This window comes from Pelophylax lessonae, assembly GCF_965119305.1.
Source record: "Pelophylax lessonae genome assembly, chromosome: 12".
Lineage (NCBI taxonomy): Eukaryota > Metazoa > Chordata > Amphibia > Anura > Ranidae > Pelophylax > Pelophylax lessonae.
In genome coordinates this window covers 53,636,223-53,656,411 of record NC_138779.1, presented here as the reverse complement: position 1 = coordinate 53,656,411, position 20,189 = coordinate 53,636,223, and the positions used below count along the sequence as shown (strand labels likewise).

At 41.6% G+C, this 20,189-nt stretch overlaps 1 protein-coding gene across 2 annotated transcripts in view; it reads left to right on the top strand.

The window, feature by feature from the left end:
• Positions 1 to 20,189, top strand: part of LOC309567977 (glucose-6-phosphate exchanger SLC37A2-like) — a 100,368-nt gene that overhangs the window by 19,793 nt on the left and 60,386 nt on the right. For both annotated transcript variants that reach the window (XM_082273533.1, XM_082273534.1), the window contains exon 2: positions 19,105 to 19,186. In XM_082273533.1, coding sequence (XP_082129659.1) covers positions 19,105 to 19,186 — 82 coding nt within the window. The remainder of the gene's footprint in view (positions 1 to 19,104; positions 19,187 to 20,189) is intronic.

Here is a 20,189-nt window from a genome sequence, read left to right as displayed (position 1 = left end):
GGGAAACCCCATAAACAAGAAATGCAGAGGAGCGAACTCTATAGGTCTAAGTCGTCCGTTTATCCATGGGGCAATGTGCCTGGGCCATCACATCCCCTCCAGCAACGTGCATCTCATCAGGTACATTTGTGCTAGTCAGACAGGAGTCTGATACCATCTGCTGAGGAATTTGGAGGACATTTCTTGCACTTAGAGGTAGAGTGAGTCAGTCTGATCAGTCTCTGGATCTGTGGTGGGGTAAAGTCTTGACCCATTTCTCTCCCACTCCCTAAAATAGGGGACAGAGGAAGACTGGGCCCCCGAGGATGAGTCTATACATCTGCGATAGCAGATACCAAGACTCTAGACGGTCGATGTAGAGAGATTCAAAGGTGGTAAGTGTATTAAGAAGTCGCACACAAGGATGTCATTTATGAAAAAAAGTCCAGTAATTGGTGATATTTCCAAGTCTCTAAGAGTATATTCCCGAAGGAATGTGTCAACTCTGAAAGGGGGGATAAAGTGCCCTGTGGTGTGAATTTAGCACATGCCGTTTTCCCACCTGAGCCCAAAAAGGGAAAATATCTAGATTCTTCACCAGGGGGGAACCATGGGTAGCCCCCCAGTGGAGATGGGGGGGAGTTGGGGAGGCATAGTGGCCCAGAACATTTAATCTATCCCACACTGACTGGGAAACCTGGGTCAAAGGAGATGTCCAATCCGAGAGGCCTCTAGATACAGCAGGGATTCAAGGAGTCTGCCTGCCATTGTTTTCTCTAAGGGAACCCATAGTTTAGTCGAGGAGTCATGACACCAATTTAGTATACGCACCAGAGACATAGCCTTGTAATATAAAGCAATATCAGAGAGACCCACTCCTCCATCCAGTTTGTGTCTACGGAGAATCTCGTAAGCCAGCCTAGGGCGTTTGTCTTTCCATACAAATGCTATAATAAAGGTCCAGTTCATGCGATCTAAAGGCTTTTCGGCGTCAATACAAAAAAACTACTCGTGGGTTTTGATCAGGTCCATGTTGTACCCAGTGGAGCAAGTGGAGGGCCCGTATAGTATTATCTCTAGCTTCATGGCCTATCATAAAGCCCATCTGGTCTGGATGCACTAGGGACACTATGTGGTTTTATAAGCGAAGGGCCAAGATCTTGGCTAAAAGTTTAGTATTGAAATTTAGGAAAGAAATGGGTCTGTAATTAGCACAAAAATTGGGGTCTTCCCAGGTTTTGGTAACACTGTTATATGGGCCAAAAGGGCCTCTGGGGGCAGGAGGTTAGAGGTGGTAATAGAGTTAAAATAGTTACACATAGGTGATGCCAGGGTATTGAAAAACTTTTTGTAGTACGTATTGGTGAAGCTGTCGGGTCCCGGGCTCTTGCCCCGAGGGCAGAGAAGCAACTGCCTTACCCAACTCTTCAACAGAAATGGGACTTTCCAGCTCCTCAAGAATTGTTGAGGGTAACTCAGTTAGCCAGACTCCTTAAGATAAGCTTAAATTCTTTGGGTAGGAGGGAGGAATATTATATAAGGATTCATAGAAGTGGTAGAATTCCGCTGCTATGGATTGAGTTTCCCCCACTTGCTTGTTGTGGACAAACAAGGCATGAACATAGCGGGACTCCTGTTGCTTCTTCAATTGCCTGGCTAATAACCTGCCACATTTATTCCCTTGTTCATAAAAACAATGGGCAAAATATTATTGTTTATCTTTGGCCCTGCGATCCAAACACTGAGAAACTCAGTCGTAATGTCTCCTCCAAGTGTTTGGCCATCAACAGGGTCAAAACTCGCCTTGTTTGATCTCAAGGGAGTGTATCTTTTCCAATAGCTCGTCAAGTTCTTATGCTTTTCCTTTTTGATACGTGAACAATGAGAGATCAATTTCCCTCTAATGACTGCCTTGTGGGCTTCCCAGATTGCCTGGCTGGACACCTCCTCCTTCTGGGAGTTAGTTTCAAAGTGTGATGTCAAAGTGTGGGTTAGGGCCAACTTATCATCTAAGAGGGATTCATTCACTCGCCACGTCCGCTCAAGAGGGTGGGTGGAGACTGGGTGAAGGGTCAAGGTTATAGGAGTGAGATCGGAAATAGTAATGGGTTCAATAGTCGATGAGCGAATAAGTCTAACCTTAAATTGATCTACCATCAACAAATCAAGGCGGGAGTAAGTATCATGGGTTTTGGAGTAGTAGCTCTAGTCTTTGTCTCTGGCATCGAGAGCACGCCAGCTGTCCACCAGATGTAGGGAGCACTTGTTTGAGAGCTCTGAAGAACAGTGATGTTTTCCCCAATGAGGTGGCCAGGCAGGGATCCAAGGCAAAGTAAAGTCCCCACCCAAAACCAAGTGTCCCCAGGGTCTTAGAAATAAAGTTTACAGTTCTCGAATTGGGGGCATAAATGGAGGACAAAGTATATTAATGGCCATTCAAATGTCTTTGAGAAAGCGAAAACGACCCTCAGGTTCAGGTAAAAGAGACTTGAGGGGAAAAAGGACATGTTTTCCAAATCTTTATCGTCACCCCCCTTGCCTTAGGGATATGAGATGAAGCATGAAACCACTGGTTGAAAGGCAAGAGAGGCTTACGTGGGGTGGACCTTGCCGTGAAGTGTGTCTCCTGAAAAAAAAATCTGCAGCCAGGTGACGCAGTTCCTGCCGAAGATGACCCCTTTTATGTGGAGAACAAAGACCTCTCGCATTATATGACACAATTTCAGATCATGAGCCATAATACACTTAGGTTGAAAGTATTATAAAATGGGGCCAAGTACTGCATTGCTAACATAACTAGACCTAAATGTCTCATAAAGAGATGCATCTTTAGTCGAGAAATACACCTAACAGGAAAAAAATAACACATAGAAACAGCTGAAACCAGGAAAACAAAGAGAGAGAGCAATGTAGAGCCCCGCAATGGGGGGGGGGGGGGTGTTCTCTAAAGAGAAGATGATACCAGACAGGGGAGCACAGTCCATGTCCGGCATCCTCTCCCAATCTGCAACTAGGCAGAGTACAAAGTTCCGTAGTTTGGGACCAACCTATGGGGGGGGGGGGTTAAATGTCTGAGGGCATGAGAGCCTCAAACACTCCCCCGGGCAATCTCACAGGAAAAAAAGAACTATGTGAATATTATCGAACCTTGCGGCGCGAAAAAAAAAATCAAAAGAATAGATCTCTATAGTGGATGGTGAGCAGAGACAGGAAAGAGGACTGAGCAGCAGTGGATCAGCAAAGCTAGGTGACCAGAGCAGGAGAAACTAGCAGATATTGCATTAGGTGAGCAGCGTGGGAGCAATATAGCCAGAGGTGAGAGGCGACCAAAGATAGAGGAGCAATAGCAAACTAGAGGATCAGCAGAGCTGGGGATACTTCAGAGTGGGAATAAGCAGAGCTGGGGATAGTACTGAGCAGGGGATCTACTGATCGAGGGTTATAATAAGCTAGGGATCTGCTGGGGAGGGTACTAATAATCTGCTGAATAGGGGTACTAATGAGCTGGGGATCTGCTGAGTGGTTGTACTACTAAGCCTGTGTTCTACTGGGCCCCTTTAAAACAAATGGTAAATCCACTCACAGGACATTTGCCAAGCTTCATTAAAACTTTAAAAAAGCATCAATTAGGCATATTTAAGTGCTAGGTGCATTAATGTGTGGTAAAGTTGAAGCAAGTGTAAATGAGCCCTATGCGTCAATGATGACGTGTCAATCTTTTGACAACAGAATACAGTGATACTGAATTTCATCCTTAAGGAGAATGAACAGACTTTGTAATTACATGTTACTGTTTTATCCTAATTCCTGGCATAGAAATACTATCACTAGGACAACGGTGACATTTTTATTCAACATATTTCAATTCCTGATTTGTAATGAATATCTCACCAGCTTCTGGGAATTGAAAAGATCATGGTAATAATCCTTTTTCTCTCCATAATCTGGGTAAAGGTTAACCAATGAGAAAATAGTTACCTAATTTCCACTCAGCACCCTTCCAATCCTGGCCGTTTTAGCTTTGGTCACACAATCTTCTTAAAAGGATGTCCAAGCAGAAGTGCTGGCTTGCCATTTTTATAAGGAGAATTGGTTCAAAGGCTATTTTATGTCAATTTTTAGGAATAGTTAATGAGAAAATCACACCTAAAGTTCATGGGAGTTTATCAGAAAATATTTTCTTGAGAGGTCCAATTTTTAGCCAGTTTGATCTTGGTAAATTCCCATTGGTAAACATTGGCTTAACATATGTGCAAAGGTCATCCCATAGGTACCACAGATGTAAGAGAATGCATGACGTAGTGTTGGCTTGGGGGAATGTTTGTAGGCTTGCCTGAGAAAAAAATCTAATGGGCACAATTAATTTAATTGGCTGATTGCTGTTGGTAGTTAGGACATCGAGGGCCTTCTCCTTTCCACAAATGTGGAGAAGGCCTTAAGTAGCGTTGTCTGGAGCTTTTTATTTGTCATGTTTGGATAAAATAGACTTTCTTCCTCACATGACCACTTGGATTGCCAGATTGTACTCAAACCTAAGTACTAAGCTCAAAATCAATCACCTCCAGTCCTAACCCCTAGTAATGGGACACAACCAGGGTGTCACCTGTCCCTTGTTGCTGTATCTTCTGGTTATCAATCACGCTCTTTATCAGAGCAATTCGTTCTTTGCCACACTTTATAGGTGTCAAGGCGGGTACAAAAGAATACCATGATTCAGCATTTGTTGATGGCGTTCTAATTAACATTTCCCAACCACAGTCTACAGTTTAACAACTTCTCAAAGCTTTTGCAACATATGATTACATTTTTAACTTTAAAACGAATTGTTCCAAATCATTGACCCTTAATATTTTTGGTCCCATCTCATTCCCCAGTCTCAAGACTTCTTTCCCTGTCTGCTGGGAACTGAAGTATATTAAATACATGTATATCCACATCCCCCTCCTGATTACCTGACCTCTTCCAGCTCCACTTTTGCCCCAAACATGACCTTCAAAAGTGGGATCTGACACATTTTTCTTGGTTTAGTTGAATAGCTATGGATAAATTCATTATCCTGCCTAGACTTTTGCATGTGTTTCAAATTTTCTATTCTGCTGCCACATTAATTTTAACCACTTGCCAGTTATACGGTGGCAGGTTTCTGCGAATTGCAGTACCTGTACAGCGGTTGGCAGGAGCTATCCTGGAGTCGCGTGGGGAAGCTGATCCAAGGGGCCAGCAGCTGTGATTGCCGCCGGGCACCCCTGGTCGCTCCCCGTGAAAAGAGAACAGCGGTCTGCTGTTGTAAACACAGCAGACCGTTGTTCTCTCAGCTATTAACACAGATCTCCTGTGTTCCTCCCATTTAGGAACACAGGTCTCTGTGTTGTTTTCACAAGCCCATCCCCCCCACAGTTAGAAAACACCCCCTAGGCTCACATTTAACCCTTTGATCGCCCTGGGTAAACCCCTTCCCTGCCAGTGTCATTATTACAGTAACAGTGAATATTTTTAGCACTGATTACTGTAGTAATGTCACCCCCCCCCCCCCCAAAAGTGTAAAAAATGTCAGTTGGGGGTCTGATCTGTCCGCCGCAATTTCGCAGTCCCGCTAAAAATCTCTGATTGCCGCCATTACTAGTAAAATAAACAAAAATGACATAAATCTTTCTCCTAGTTTGTAGACGCGATAACTTTTGCGCAAACCAATCAAAATATGCTTATTGGGATTGATGGAAAAATGTGATTCTTAATTTTTTTTTTTTTTATTGGGAATGTTATATAGCAGAAAGTGAAATCTAAATATATATATAATTCTTATTTATTTTATTTTTTTCAAAATCGTCACTTTTTGTTTTATAGCGCAAAAAAAAATCAGAGGTGGTAAAATACAACCAAAAGAAAGCTCTATTTGTGGGAAAAAAAGATCAATTTTATTTGGGTACAGCGTTGCACAACCGCGCAATTGTCGGTTAAAGTAACACAGAGCCGAATCGCAAAAAATGGCCTGGTCATTAAGGGGGAAAATCTTCCGGTCCAGAAGTGGTTAAAGCATCTTCAAGGCCATATCACTAAGTTTATCTGGCACAACAGTAGACCAAAAATAAAACACTTCCTCTTAACTTTGTCTAAGGCTGGCCATACACTATATAATTTTCTTGTTCAACTTTCCTTTAGATTTACCAAAACCATATAATTTAAGGTCATACCTAAACACTTTCAATTTGTATGCAATCAGGCAGGCCTTTGCACTACATAGTTAAAGGTAAATCTAAAGGAAATTGAATAAGAAAATTGTATAGTGTATGGCCAGCCTAACTCTGAAGGAGGGGTAGGGCTGCAAAGCTTTAAACTTTACATGCTAATTCACTGACTAGGGTTTTATAATAAAGGGTTTGTAAACTCAGAAGGTTTTTTTATCTTAATGCATTCTATGCAATAAAATAAAAAACCTTCTGTGTGCGGCAGCCCCCTTCAATGGCTTACCTGAGCCCCTCTCAACCCAGCGATGTCCATGACTTTTCTAGCTGTCTGGGACTCCCAACCCCCCCCCCCCCTCTCCCTCATTAGCTAAGACACAGCGGCACCATTGGCTCCTGCTGCTGTCAATCAAAGTCAGTTAGTGAAGGAGGAGAGAGGGGGCGGGGACAAACTGCAGCTCGTTGTCTGAATGGATACACGGAGCTGCAGCTTAGCTCGGGTGCCCCCATAGTAAGCTGCTTGCTGTGGGGGCACTCAGAAGAGGAGGATTTGGGCTGCTCAGTGCAAAACCAACTACACAGAGCAGGTAAGTATAACATATTTTGTTATTTTTATTTAGAAAGAAAATAAATTTTTGGGAAAAAAATTGCGACCTGACCCTATGGATTCCCAAAATTCAAAGAACACAAATTAAGACTTTAAACTGAACTAAATGACAGATACATCACACATTCTGGATGAACCTGGGGACAAATACAATCTAGCTACAAACCCCAATCCGGTCTGACGATATCCTTCCTACATGCCGAACATGACCATATAACCTAAAGTGAGTGTAATGGGGACACTGGTGCGCTGCTAGTGTAATTTAATATAAATAACCCCATTTGGAAATCTAACTGCAACCACCAAAATCAAGCTATTTGCGTCTTGAATCAATTAGAAAATGAGTACGTGTGTAGTGGTGTGCTGTTTAGGTACAGTATATACTAGTAAACCCTTGCTAATAATAATAATAATACATGTGACAATCCCATGTGCTACATAAAACATTGCAATAATCAATATATAAGAATAGTTTCAATATGTGAAATTGTGCATCAACATAAGTACACACTAATGAAAAAAAAAACCTTCAGATTCCAAAACGTGTGTGTGTGTGTGTATGTATGTATATGTATGTATATGTGTGTGTGTATATATATATATATATATATATATATATACACACAACATTCACCAAAAACAGTGAGAAAAGCAATTTGGGTCTTCTCGCAATAAAGTCACTTTAAATTTTGTGAAACTTCAGTGCATAAGTGATTCAAAGTGCTTTTATAAGCGTTCTGTGATATACAGTGGTTCTTGATTTTGTGACCAGCCACCTTGTATCCACAAGTGCAATGTATCCAATTAAGTGCAATGCGCGTTCACCTGAGATAAAATACAGATTCGCATTAACAGCTAAAAGACAGCCTTGCAGTGCTCCTCTATCCACCTTTTGGATCCTCCTCTATCCTGACCGATTAGACTGGGATAGAATACAGACTTGCATAAAGGCTAAGTCCACCTTGGACTGTTTCTTTATCCACCCTTTATGATCCTTTATCCTGAGCGATCAGACTCCATAGATGGTATTCATATAAAGCAAAATAGGTTCATCGTGCAGCAAAGTTTTAACGTTTTATTCATTTAAAAGCTAAATTAGTACACTCACATTAAGAACTTGTAAAATGCCTTGAGTAAATTCCACATAGATACGGACTTTGCAAGAGCTGAGTAGCTACAGCTTGCTTGCTCTCCAACATGGGTTGCGGTGACACCGGATCTGACCTCAGAGGCTCCTCCTACACGTTACGTCACTCATCATGTGACTTCTTCAGGCTAGGAGCTCAGTGACGGGTCCGGAACTAAATAGTATCTAGCTTGTTGTAGTCCTGGTATATACCGAAACAACGTACCACTACACACGTACTCATAACCTAAAGTGAAGGACTTTATCACAGAGAAGTTTTGAGACCTAACTGGGTTAAATCACCTTGGCCTCACTATCTTCTGGTCTTATATTTTTAAATAAGGAAATATGTCGAAACCCATAAATAAGAATATCATTTTTCCCAGCCCTCTGGAAACCATATGCACCACTAGTTTCCCTGGTGAGACATACTATCTGAATCCTATCTACATGTGACATTAGAAAACTATCTGACAATCCACCCAGGGCGAAGAGGACTCACACATATCTAGAAATTGGAAAATATACTTGCACTATGGGGGTTGATTTACTAAAACTGGAGAGTGCAATAACTGGTGCAGCTCTGCACAGAAACCAATCGGCTTCCAGGGATTTTTTTTTTTTTTTTTGTCAAAGCTTAATTCAACAAGCTGAAGTAAGAAGCTGATTGGCTACAATGCACAGCTGCACCCGATTTTGCACTCTCCAGTTTTAGTAAATTAACCCCCCTGTGTTACTCCCAGGCTAAATGCTAAACTGTCTGGCCAAAACATTTGTTTCCTGAAGTTTTCCAAACTGTATGATGCTCCCTCTAGGTTTACCTCTAGGTTGTCACTGCAAGACCCCCATTTATTTAAATGGGTTGCATTTGGCGGGAGGTACTGCTTGTCAAACACTACGGGGTATAATTTTTTAAAATTTTTACCCCTTGGAGCTTGCAGGTGCCAGCCCCTTAAGGGGTTTTACATGGAAGGGCTTAAGGTCATGTGACCACTGTGATTGGCTGGACAGCGGCCACACGATTGGAAATCGATCGGGAGTTTTCTGTCAGGCGCCAGTAACTGTTCTGGGAGCTCTCGGCACAGTGCTGTTTGCACTAGTGCATGCAAATATGCGGCCGTTCGGTGTCAAGGCCCGGCCACTGAGAGGCTACATATTTGTGTGTGGCCGGCGCCAAGGAGTTAAACTTCTTCTTTTTATTGTTTTCATAAATAAGGTAGAGGTACAAAACGGAGCCTCTGGGCATACCCCATCTCAAGGTAGTACAGAAATGCGCAAAAAAAAAAAAAAAAAAAGACACAAAAGCAAACCAATCTAGAGTAAAACCAAAAAGAAAAACCCCACCCTTGCTACTCATAGAACTTAAACAAAAAAAAACCCAGACTATTCGGACTAGCATAACAAGATAATAAAGTATACTGAGGAAAGTATCCCCTCCCCACTACCTTATGGGCTGAGATATCGAGACACCATTAGTCGGGGGGGGGGGGGATAGTTAAGTTCAAGATCAAACATAGGCCGGTCTTTAGGAATATTGGTAGCAAACTCAGAGTCTTGTTGGTCTACAGCAGTGGCGCTTTTTCCAACCAGATGTCCCACTTTGTGAAATTTTTCCGGGCAGCCGAGGAACCTATACATCTCCTTGTAAAGGTGTGTAGGGGGATATAATTGTCATGTACAACCCCATCCTGCTGCCTTTGCCATGATTGCAACTCTTGGGGGAGGGGGAGGTAAAAAGGTGACTCAACCCCCCCTATTTTTTTTTTTTTTTTCAAACCCCCCCCCTTTTCCTCGTCTGCAAGTGTACATGAGTGCTTACTGTGCTGGCTAAAGATTTAGTTTTTTTTCTTATTAAAAGAAGTTAAATCTATAATATTTTTATTATTGTGTTATTATAGATCTGCTATCAGTGTGGAGCGTGCTTGGTAGGACAAGTTGTGTCATAAAAATTAAGCACAACTTGAGAGCAACAAATGACCAGCATTAAAAACTGATTTCAAATGAAATTTCTAGATGCCTCATTACACAAGACCCAGAGAGCGGTGTGAAGACAACTTCACTGTTCTTGTGGTTTGGACAGATTTGTTGCATCTGGTGCAGAGATTGAGTCATCATGTCATGTGACTGGCCGGGAGTGACTTTTTGGAAACATTGTCTGACAATTGGGAAAACGTGATTCCCTGTCACTCACTGACAAATTTATTCCATAGTGCTCTGCAAAGACGATCAGGATGCAACCCATAGAACTGACTTTTACATTTCCAGAGACTGTGATAGAGTGTACAGTCCAGTGGAGAAGGTTAGATAGAAGATGCAGAAGAGATTTTGCAGCAGAGCTAGTACTGGTAGACAATCCACTTGTATGTATACCCCAACAATTACATTTTTATTTGCTCCCTCTTGATACATTTTTTTTTAAACCATCTTGTTATATCTGTACAATAAATGCAATAAAACGGTTGATCCTGCCAGAAATCTTGTGAGCTGGTAACTTCCTGTGCTCTCTGTCTGCGCTGGCTGTCAGTTACATTATTCTCAGTTCTCTCTGTGGGTTACAGAATCTTTTTACATGTGGTTATTTTCATTCATTTTTTTTGCAGGAAGAAATGATCAGGAGATATATATATAATTTTTTTTTTTTCCATAAATGTCAGAATTTAGTACCCCTGTTGGGTTTATATGTGTGTCCAAGTGGAAGATTAACTCTAGTTATCCTATTGATCATTATCACAGAAGTTGAGGGGTACCCAATGTTTTATAGGAACAGGTAAAGGGAGATCTTTGAGGACACTTCTTCCAATGACAGTTGTCTAAGAAATCTCCTGAACAGAACACTGACAGCAAGGAAATAAAATAAAGATAGAGGTTCAAACCATATGTAATATTCCCATTGCATATGTTCCTGGAAGAAGAAAATGGATGCTATAGCCACTACCAGCTGGAGACTGTTAGCGTCATAGGTCAAAGCATATATCACAAGCAGTGTTGGGGGTAACTAGTTACAAAGTAACTGATTACAGTAACTACATTACTTTTTTGGTAACTAAGTAAAGTAACTAGTTACAATACTAATATTGGTAACTACACTACTTTACTAGGCTATAGGAGGTAACTACACTACTTTACTAGGCTATAGGAATGCGCTTTCCTGCGTTACCCAAGCCGTGCGATACAATCGTTATTTCGAAGAATAGAGAGGGATGAAGTTTATGACTTTTTGTTGCACTTTATGTTTTATTCTGTTTTTTTCAGGTTTTGTTCTCATTTTTCCCAAAGCCTGTGTTTATACAATAAACTCTATGCAGAAAGAGTGTCATGTATCTTCGTCTACACGGTAAATGAAGAAAGAGTAAAGTAATAAGTAGTGAAGTTACTTTTCAAATGCAGTAACTAGTAAAGTAATCTCATTACAATTTACAGAAGTAACTAGTTACATTTTTTTGAGTAACTACCCCAACACTGATCACAAGCACACCATGGATCTTTAAGATGAAGTCCAAAAGGTTTATTACCTTAAAGTGGAGTACCACCTATTTTTGTGTTCATTAAAGGTTAGCAGCTGCAAAAAGTGTAACTGCTGACTTTTAATAAACACACACTGATGGTCCAGCGATGCCTCTGTTCTTTCCGCTGCGCCGGCATCTCTAGTGTGGGCACCCAGTTGTGACAGCTTTTGGCTTCACAGCCAGGTGCGCACTGAGTGGACAGGCAATCTTCTGGGACCTGTGACATGTCCCAGAAGATTCCAGGGAGGAAAGGGGAGAGGAGAACTTCCACTCGAGCCACCTAGGTGGCCCCAGCAGAAGTTGGAGTGGGTACCTGTCTGGACCCCTTTGTCAGGCATGAGTACGTTGCACTTTATCAATGTGATGTGATCACTTTAATAAAATGTTTGGACTTCATCTTGAAGATTAGAGGTGTGACGTGAGTCACTTTCAGGTGGTGGGCTTGTGGAACCCAGATTACTTTAGAGAGGTTGGGAAACTCCTTGTCCAGTTTCCCACGCCCCTCTTATGTGTAAGTTACCCTGTGTCTATTAGGGGCACAGGCTGACCAAGAACCCCAGTCGGGTCTGCATTAATCAGACTCTCTGTACAACCACACTGGACTCAGCATTTTGGGTTACCCCGGTTATCCTAGGTTCTATATGTGTGGTTTGTGTTGAAAGAGTGAAGGGCCCTCTAGAGATAGACAATTTGACTTTTCAGATTGCTAGAATATTGCAGGAGTGTCTCATAGACCCTTGCTAGATAGTGAGGTGGGGTGGGGTTTGTTATTGTTAAGTACCTGTATTCTATTGTTCTATTGTTTCTGTCTGCCTTAAGATCAATCTATCATGGGATGTATATGTGTATGTGGATTGGCTGCTAAGGGGGAGAAGGGGGGGTTGTCCCAAAGTGTATATCTCTTTGTGCCTGTGTTTGAATAAACAGTTTTTTTATTCTGGTTGACTCCAAAACTTGTACTGTCGAGTTCTTGGGGTAACTATAGCCAGATTCACAGGTCTAATGTTCCAGAGCTTAGGAAGCAGCTTCTTGGCGGAGATACCCAGTCAGGGTGTCCTGAGTCAGTCACAAGAGGTTCTAACCATTTCCTACTCTAATAAAAAAAACGCTTTAAAATGCCTTAAAGCTGAAGTCCGGGATAAATCCGGGATGTTTTAAAAGATAATAATTGCGTTTGCAAAGCTTTTTCGTGCACACTGTCTGGATTTGTATCCTTTGTGTTTTATAGAGGAAATATGAATAAATTCCATTTGCGTCCCCCCCCCCCCCCCCCAAAAAAAAAAACAAACATTTCTAGCTAGGCAAACCTAAAAATTGCTTTACTATACTTACAAAATGAAAAAACAAATGGCCACTTCCCTCACCAATGACTTGCCTTCGCAGCAAGGAGCACATGAAAGAATGACGCATGTCAAGCAAAACCAAAGAAAATTCCCAGCTCAACTCACCAACCAGCCTGCAAAAGAAAAATCCTCCTGTCAAACAGTTTGCATTAAAAACAGGGGTTTACTTTGCACACATTTGCAAATACATGCGTAAGCTGCAGAGCCCCGTCACGGCACCCCAGTATTATATGCAGTCCTAACTCTATATACATTTTGGAAAGCCTTCATAGTAGAAACACATGTAAAATAATGGATAGATATAGGACACCCCTCTAAAGGGGTACAGAGGCGCACTGGACACTGAAAATTGACCTTTTTATTTATTTTCCCACAGCGGTACACGTTGCATATAAACTTTTTAAAAACATTTTATAAACTTTTCTAGCATGTCATTAGGGTTAATAACATTTCAAATCATGTAACGTAAATGTCTCCTATGATATCAAACAATAATTCCCAAAAGGTCATTTCCTTCGATACGCAACATCCGTATACATATGACAACAGTGTATGCAAATAATGAATAATCCACAACGGTAAATCTATGTTATCTTGGGCAGAGGATGCATGACTGTATTTTACCATTTAATCCCACATAGAAAAACAATTATCCCATGGAGCTGCCAATGTATACACTTATATATAGAAATTTTATTTCTTCAATTTACATTGGCAGAGATAATATTGCTTATCTATGTGGGATTAAACGGTGAGATACAGCCATGCATCATCTGCTGAGGATAATGGTAGGATTTTTTGTACTACCTGTAAAACGTTTCTCAGAGTCCTTTGAGGAACACATCTTGATTTTTTTAGTTTTGGATAGAATGGAGAAGGATTAGAACACCTGTCAGTTTTTATTGCTGTCTGTGCCTCCGTTAAGGAGATTCACCCTCTATTTGTCCGGTTTGCTGTTGTTAGTGAAACCAAGAAATTCTATTTAATTTTCAGGAATTTCCTCTTACTTCCTGCTTGGCTTTGGTACAAGAAGTGACAGGAAATCTCTGAAAAGGGACACCGATGGCGAAAAAAAATCTGTCAGGGATTATAACCCTCCCTTACTCTATCCAAATGGTAAAAAAAAAGTTGTGCCTTCAGTTCTACTTTACGCATTGTAAAGTTATACTGCCAAATAAAGAAGAAATTGGCACCAGGCACATAAAAACTGATGGCAAGCCCCCTAGGGGCCATAAGATCTACTCACTGTTTTAGTAAATGGAAAAGCCGATCGTCATCTGATTTATACAGCCGATGAGCCTACACAACAACCTGTTGATTCCACTTAGAAATGGTGGATCTGGAAGCCAGAGAACCTCTTTGAAGACCTTCTAGAATGGCAAACAGGGCCTTCCATGTTGGATGATAAATCTTGCAGGAAGAAGACTTATGAGCTTCAAACTTGGTCAGGATAACAGAAGCACTAGGACAAAGGAGTCCACTTCATATGATTCTATTGTTCAAGTTGCCGGGAAGACCAGTGAGCCAGAGAGAGACTGTGTTGGTCACCCAAGGCCAGTTGGCTTATGCAGAGACTTAGGAATGGCATCATTGAAGCCATAAACAAAAATGTAATATATTGCAGCTTACCAATTCTTAGATGTAATTAATGCATTACTCTTCTTTTTTTAGAAGTCTTCCCTTTATTTTCATGTGGTGATACAGCCAGTTAGTCTGTTATTTTTTAACTTACATTAATAGACCCAAAGTGACAGTTAGAGGGTTGAAACAATCCATTGACAGGGATTCTTAAAATGATCAGCCTTTATTTATATAAAACCTTTTATCTCAAAAGAAGAAGAAAAAAAAAGTTTGCTCTAACTGCTCAACTACTTGCCGACTGGACTATAGCTGAATGACGCCTATAGTGTGGCCTGTCAGTTTTGGGAGGGCGTCATATGACATCCTCCCGTGATTGCGCACGCCCGCTGAGGTGGGCGACACGCTTTGTGATTGCTTTGCCCTCCAGACACAGCTGATCACAGAACGGGGTAAAGAGTCAATCAGCGACTCTTTACCACATGCTCAGTTCTGTCCAATCACAGCTGATCACAATGAAGCGGTTATCTGACAGCGTGAGGGGAGGAGAGCCGATAACCAGGATGTGTGAAAGGGACATCTACACTGATAATCAGTGAAATGATTATCAGTAAAAAAAATCTCATGCGCTCAAAAGTAATGTGTTCGCAGTAAATATTGCCTGGGATCTCTATGGCTCTGGGTAAATGCACAGACCTTGCTACCGTCCAATGGTCTTGGGACACCCAATGGAAACCCTGTGGAAAAAATGAACAGAGGGCGCACCAACCTTGCACACTCCGCAAGTGGTTTTTATTGGTATAAAAAGTAAAGAAATCTACTCGTGAACAAGTAGGTCATAAAAACATTTCAAAGTCCACAATTAAAACACAAAAAAAGTTCAGGCGCTATTCCTAGGCACAATGTTCCTGTGAAGCCCTGACCCAAAGGTTGCAAGACTGATGTAACAGTATATAGACTGCCCCGCTGATCACCTAATCCTTAACACGGGATGGTGTATAGAAAGGTTCAACAGAAAAAAAGGATGGCGCTCTGGCGTGCATAAATAAGAGTAAAACACCCCAAAAAGAGTTCACATATATAGTCTTAAAAATGTATTCTGCACATCCAAGGTAAATAAAAACAGTTGTCATACTTTTCAGCCGAATCTTGAAGCCTCTGTATCTCCTTAGCGTGCTGTGAAAATCCCTGATGAAAGTCATGGGACACAAGTACCTCAAAATCCCGAACGAGAAGAGAAGAGGGCACTCTCTGGTGGAAAAAGCCAGTCCCCAATAGCGAAGGCTCACACGGTCCAGTGTGCGGCCGCTTCCTGAGACCGGGGCCAATGACAAAGACTTGACAAAGCTACCCAGTAGCGAAACATGTAGTTGTGGCAACGGGAGGCTCCATAGAAGCGAGTGCATTACTTTCTCCGTCCCGCCCGGCTTCTTGTTCGTCTCCGCAGGTGACTTCCGGCCCCCTTTGGTGACGTCATCCGAGTGCGACTTCTGGTGTTCACGGCGGACACAGCGGGAGTCTAACACATTGTGTCCCATGACTTTCATCAGGGATTTTCACAGCACGCTAAGGAGATACAGAGGCTTCAAGGTTCAGCTGGAACGTATGACAACTGTTTTTATTTACCTTGGATGTGCATAATACATTTTTAAGACTATATATGTGAACTCTTTTTGGGGTGTTTTACTCTTATTTATGCACGCCAGAGCACCATCCTTTTTTTTTCTGTTGAACAAAGTCCACAATGACTCCACAGAGAACCTTCCAGATGGCTGACACGGGAGGGCAGATCCTTCTTCCTCAGAGCCAGTTTACTTTTTATACCAATAGACACCACTTAGGTAATGCGCAAGGTTGGTGCGCCCGCTTTTCGTTTTTTCCACAGTGTCCCTGATAATATATTTATTTTTGTTCAGCCTGCTGACTCGAGTGCCCCCTTTCATCAGTTGCCCCCATCTGAATGCCCTCTTTCATCAGTTGCCCCCATCCACACATTTGCTGCAGTGCCTTTGTATTTTGACAGTGGCGTCACTCCCGCGCCGTCAGAACACATTGATCACCGATGTCCGCTATAGTTAGTGGCGCTGATCAAGCAGTAAATATCCAACAGCCTGCCAATACATGGCCATACATTTAGCCAGTCCCTGCTGAACCAGATGAATTTCAATCCTTGTATGGGCAGATTTAGTCCAATCCATCAAAATATATTAGTGCATTTAATGCTACCCTTTCCCGCAGACTGACAATGCTGCCGTCCAGGGGTAGCTCTGTTGCTCCTCCAGTGGGGTAGAGCCACTCTAAGACAGAAAGTGTTACTGGCTGGATCACCAGGTGAAAATAAAGGAAAAAAGAAAAGAAATTCAGCCACCGCATCTAAGGTTAGATAAGCTGCAATATATTACATGTTTGTTTTGGGGTTTACATCCGCTTTAACTAAGCTCTCCTATCCCTTACAGCCAAGAAAGCTATTACACTTTTATTTGCAGTTTAATGCTGCTTTAAGCCATTACATGCAGACTAGTGATCGACCAATATCGTTTTTTTATTGCCGATACCGATATTTTGGTCATCGCATATTGGTATTGGCCGATATTTTCGTACATTAAAAACATTTTTTTTTAATTTATTTGACAGGTACTCTTGTGGAGGGATCCGGGGGTCTAAAAGACCCCAAACCCCTCCTCTGCACTTAAAAGCATTCAAAACGCCAAGTTTGGCTGTTTTGAATGCTGTAATTTTTTTTTAATTTGGCGCCGAATACCCGGAAGTGATGTCATGACATCACTTCCTGGTTTTTACATGGAGACCCGATCGGAGCCAAATGCGGCTTTGAATGGGTCTTCTCTTCAGCCACCGTGCAGGCTGGTTGCCTGGGTCTCCCCGTGGGACGGGAGACCCGGACGAGCCACGGAAGGGGGGGACGTCCCCTCCCGCTCATTGTAATGACAGCCGAGCGGCTTCTCAGCCGCATCGGTTGTCATTACAAGACCGCCGACTGTCGGCTATGGATGCCGGTACCGGGGTGATGCCTCCAGCTGCAGGCATCACTCCGGTACAAGCACTTTCCCGAAAATATCGGCAATATCGCTTACCTCAGGGGCCGATTCCGCTAGATCGGGGAAAGTGCATATCGGCCCCCGATATATCCGCTTTGCCGATTCCTAATGCAGACTATTTGATCGGCTCTGACAATGCACGTTGGCTGACCTTCTAAGAAGTTTGGACTTCAAATGGTGGTCTTGTGTGTTCGGCAGTTGCTGCTACCACTAAAGTAAAGTTTAAATTATATCAACATTTACAGTATATTACTGTGCAGCCAGACTGGCACTGCAAGGGGTGAGGATATTTCATTTTACGTATAATCAATGTGTTTTACTGTAATTAAACACATACTGTCCTTAAAGTGACACTAAATGCTGGTTTGAAAAAAGTTTGATTTAAATATGAAATCTTGACTCCAAAATGTCCTATCTGTTGTTCTCAGCCTCCTCCAAATCTCCAAAGTCCTTTTTTTTTTCTTTTTTTTTATGTGCCCTACTGTGATCTGGCTACTTGTTGATGTGTGGCTACATTTGTTCTCTATTATCTCACTGTATATAGAAATGTTGCCACCCTACTCCCCCCCCCCCCTTACATTAGAGGCCCCCATCTGAGTGCCCCCATCTGAATGCCCGCTTAGGTCAACTGCCGCTATCTGAGTGCCTTGGGGGCACAACTAAAATCTGGGGGGAGGGGGAAAATGTCCCTAAATTCGGCCCTTCTTTTTATCTTTTAATCCATATGCTGCTAGCATTAGTAAAAAGATAGGAAGGTATATTGTATGAACCTTTTTAATTTCTTCAGTCACTTCCTGGTTTTTGCCCAAGGCCACAATGATATCATACATCCCAGGAGTATTTCATCTGGAGGAGGGGGCTTTCTCAGCTAAGCACTTTGCATGCCTGAGCTAAGAGCAGATGGATTTCCGGAAGTAAATGATACATCAATCATCTGCCCTTAATAAGACGTCTGCAGCTAGAAATGCTGGAGGCATAGGTGTGCGCAGCCTATTGCATTAGGGTGTGCACCCCATAGCTCAAACACACATGTATACTGTATATACTGATAGTGTCAGCAGAGCAGTGGGCAGTGTCAGTAGGGCAGTGGCAGGTGCCAATTTTTATTGTTTTTTTTACATTTTGTGAAACATCAGGGGCCTAAACAGAGTGAATCTGTGCCTGACAGGGTGATTAGGGTGTGCCCAGGCACACCTGGCACACCCTGTGCGCACGCCTATGGCTGGAGGATGTTTTTCAAAATGATTTCATAGCAAAATCAGGCATACAGACATGGATAGATGGGTGAGTTTGCCTTGAATATTACAAATGAATGAAATAGTGTGTTCAGTTGGTGGTGATCAGATACAGTTTATTTCCACTTTAAGTAGTGGATGTGTATGCATTATTATTGAAAAATAAGGATAGAATTTTGTGTCATTTTAAAGCAGACCTTCACTTCCCACCTCGAATATTCCTAGTTAGGCAATATAGTTTGTTCTAGGACCCACCTCCTGCCTGTGATTGGACAAGAAGGTGACAACTAGCTGTATGTAATAATCTATTTATGGATTTATTTATTATTTATTATATCGCTTCATCCTATGGAGATGCTACTGGGACCCCCGATTGCGGCACGGTTTACTGAATTGTACTTACAGCCTTGAAAATATATAATCCTAAAAATGTGACCGTCACAATCTAAAGGGGAACTCTGAATGTTTTTATCTCTCTTCTCTTTCCTGTAGGTATCGGGGGTACATTATCGTTTTGACTTTTGTGTTTTACACCAGCTATCACTTGTCGAGGAAGCCCCTCAGTGTGGTAAAGGTGAGTAGTGATTTTCTATTTAACGTGTAGTTGAAAGAGTACCTGTATGTTAAATCTCACCTCCAGCCTTCCCTTCAGTCTTGCACAGTTGTACAGGCTCCTCTTTTAAAGTGATTGTAAACGATTAACTTGTAAAACCCATTCAGTTTAAAATAAAAATGAAAGGCAAAACATTTTCGTAAAGTTATTTATTTATTTATATATATATATATTATATATATATATATATATATATATATATATATATATATATATATATATATATATATATATATATATATATATATATATATATATATATATATATATATATATAATATAATATAAAAAACATTCTAATTGCCTTTTTTTTTTTTTTTTTTTTTTTACAATTGATCACATTCCCTCTGTTCTCTGCTGCATAAGAGCTGGGGGAGGAGAAGCAGCAGCATGCTAAGCTTCCCAATAAATGGCATTTTTACATTTGCATAACTCCTCCCAGCTGCTGTCTTACTGCTTGCATCAGGACTGACGGCTCTTGAGAGGAGTACTGAGGCAGAGTTCTGTGTAGGGAGCTTTGTACAGCACCCTGCCGGCCCCTCCCACCAGATCTCTGGGTCTCTGGGATGTAATGAAAATGGAAACGTTTTATACATTATTTTCTTTATTTTTACAACGTTTTTTAACTGTTTTAGCTCTGGGAGGTTTACTCCCCTTCATGACCAGGCCATTTTTTGCGATACGGCACTGCAGTATTTTACCTGAACATTGCGCAGTTGTGAAACGCTGTATCAAAATAAAATTGTCCTTTTCTTCCCCACAAATAGAGCTTTCTTTTGGTGGTATTTGATCACCTCTGTAGTTTAACTTTTTGTGCTATAAACAAAAAAAAAAAAGACAGACCATTTTGAAAAAAAAATGTTTTACTTTACTATAAAACCATAAAACCTATCTAATAAAAAAAAATGTAAAAAAAAAAAAATCACATTTCTGCCTCAGTTTAGGCCAGTATGCATTCTGCTAC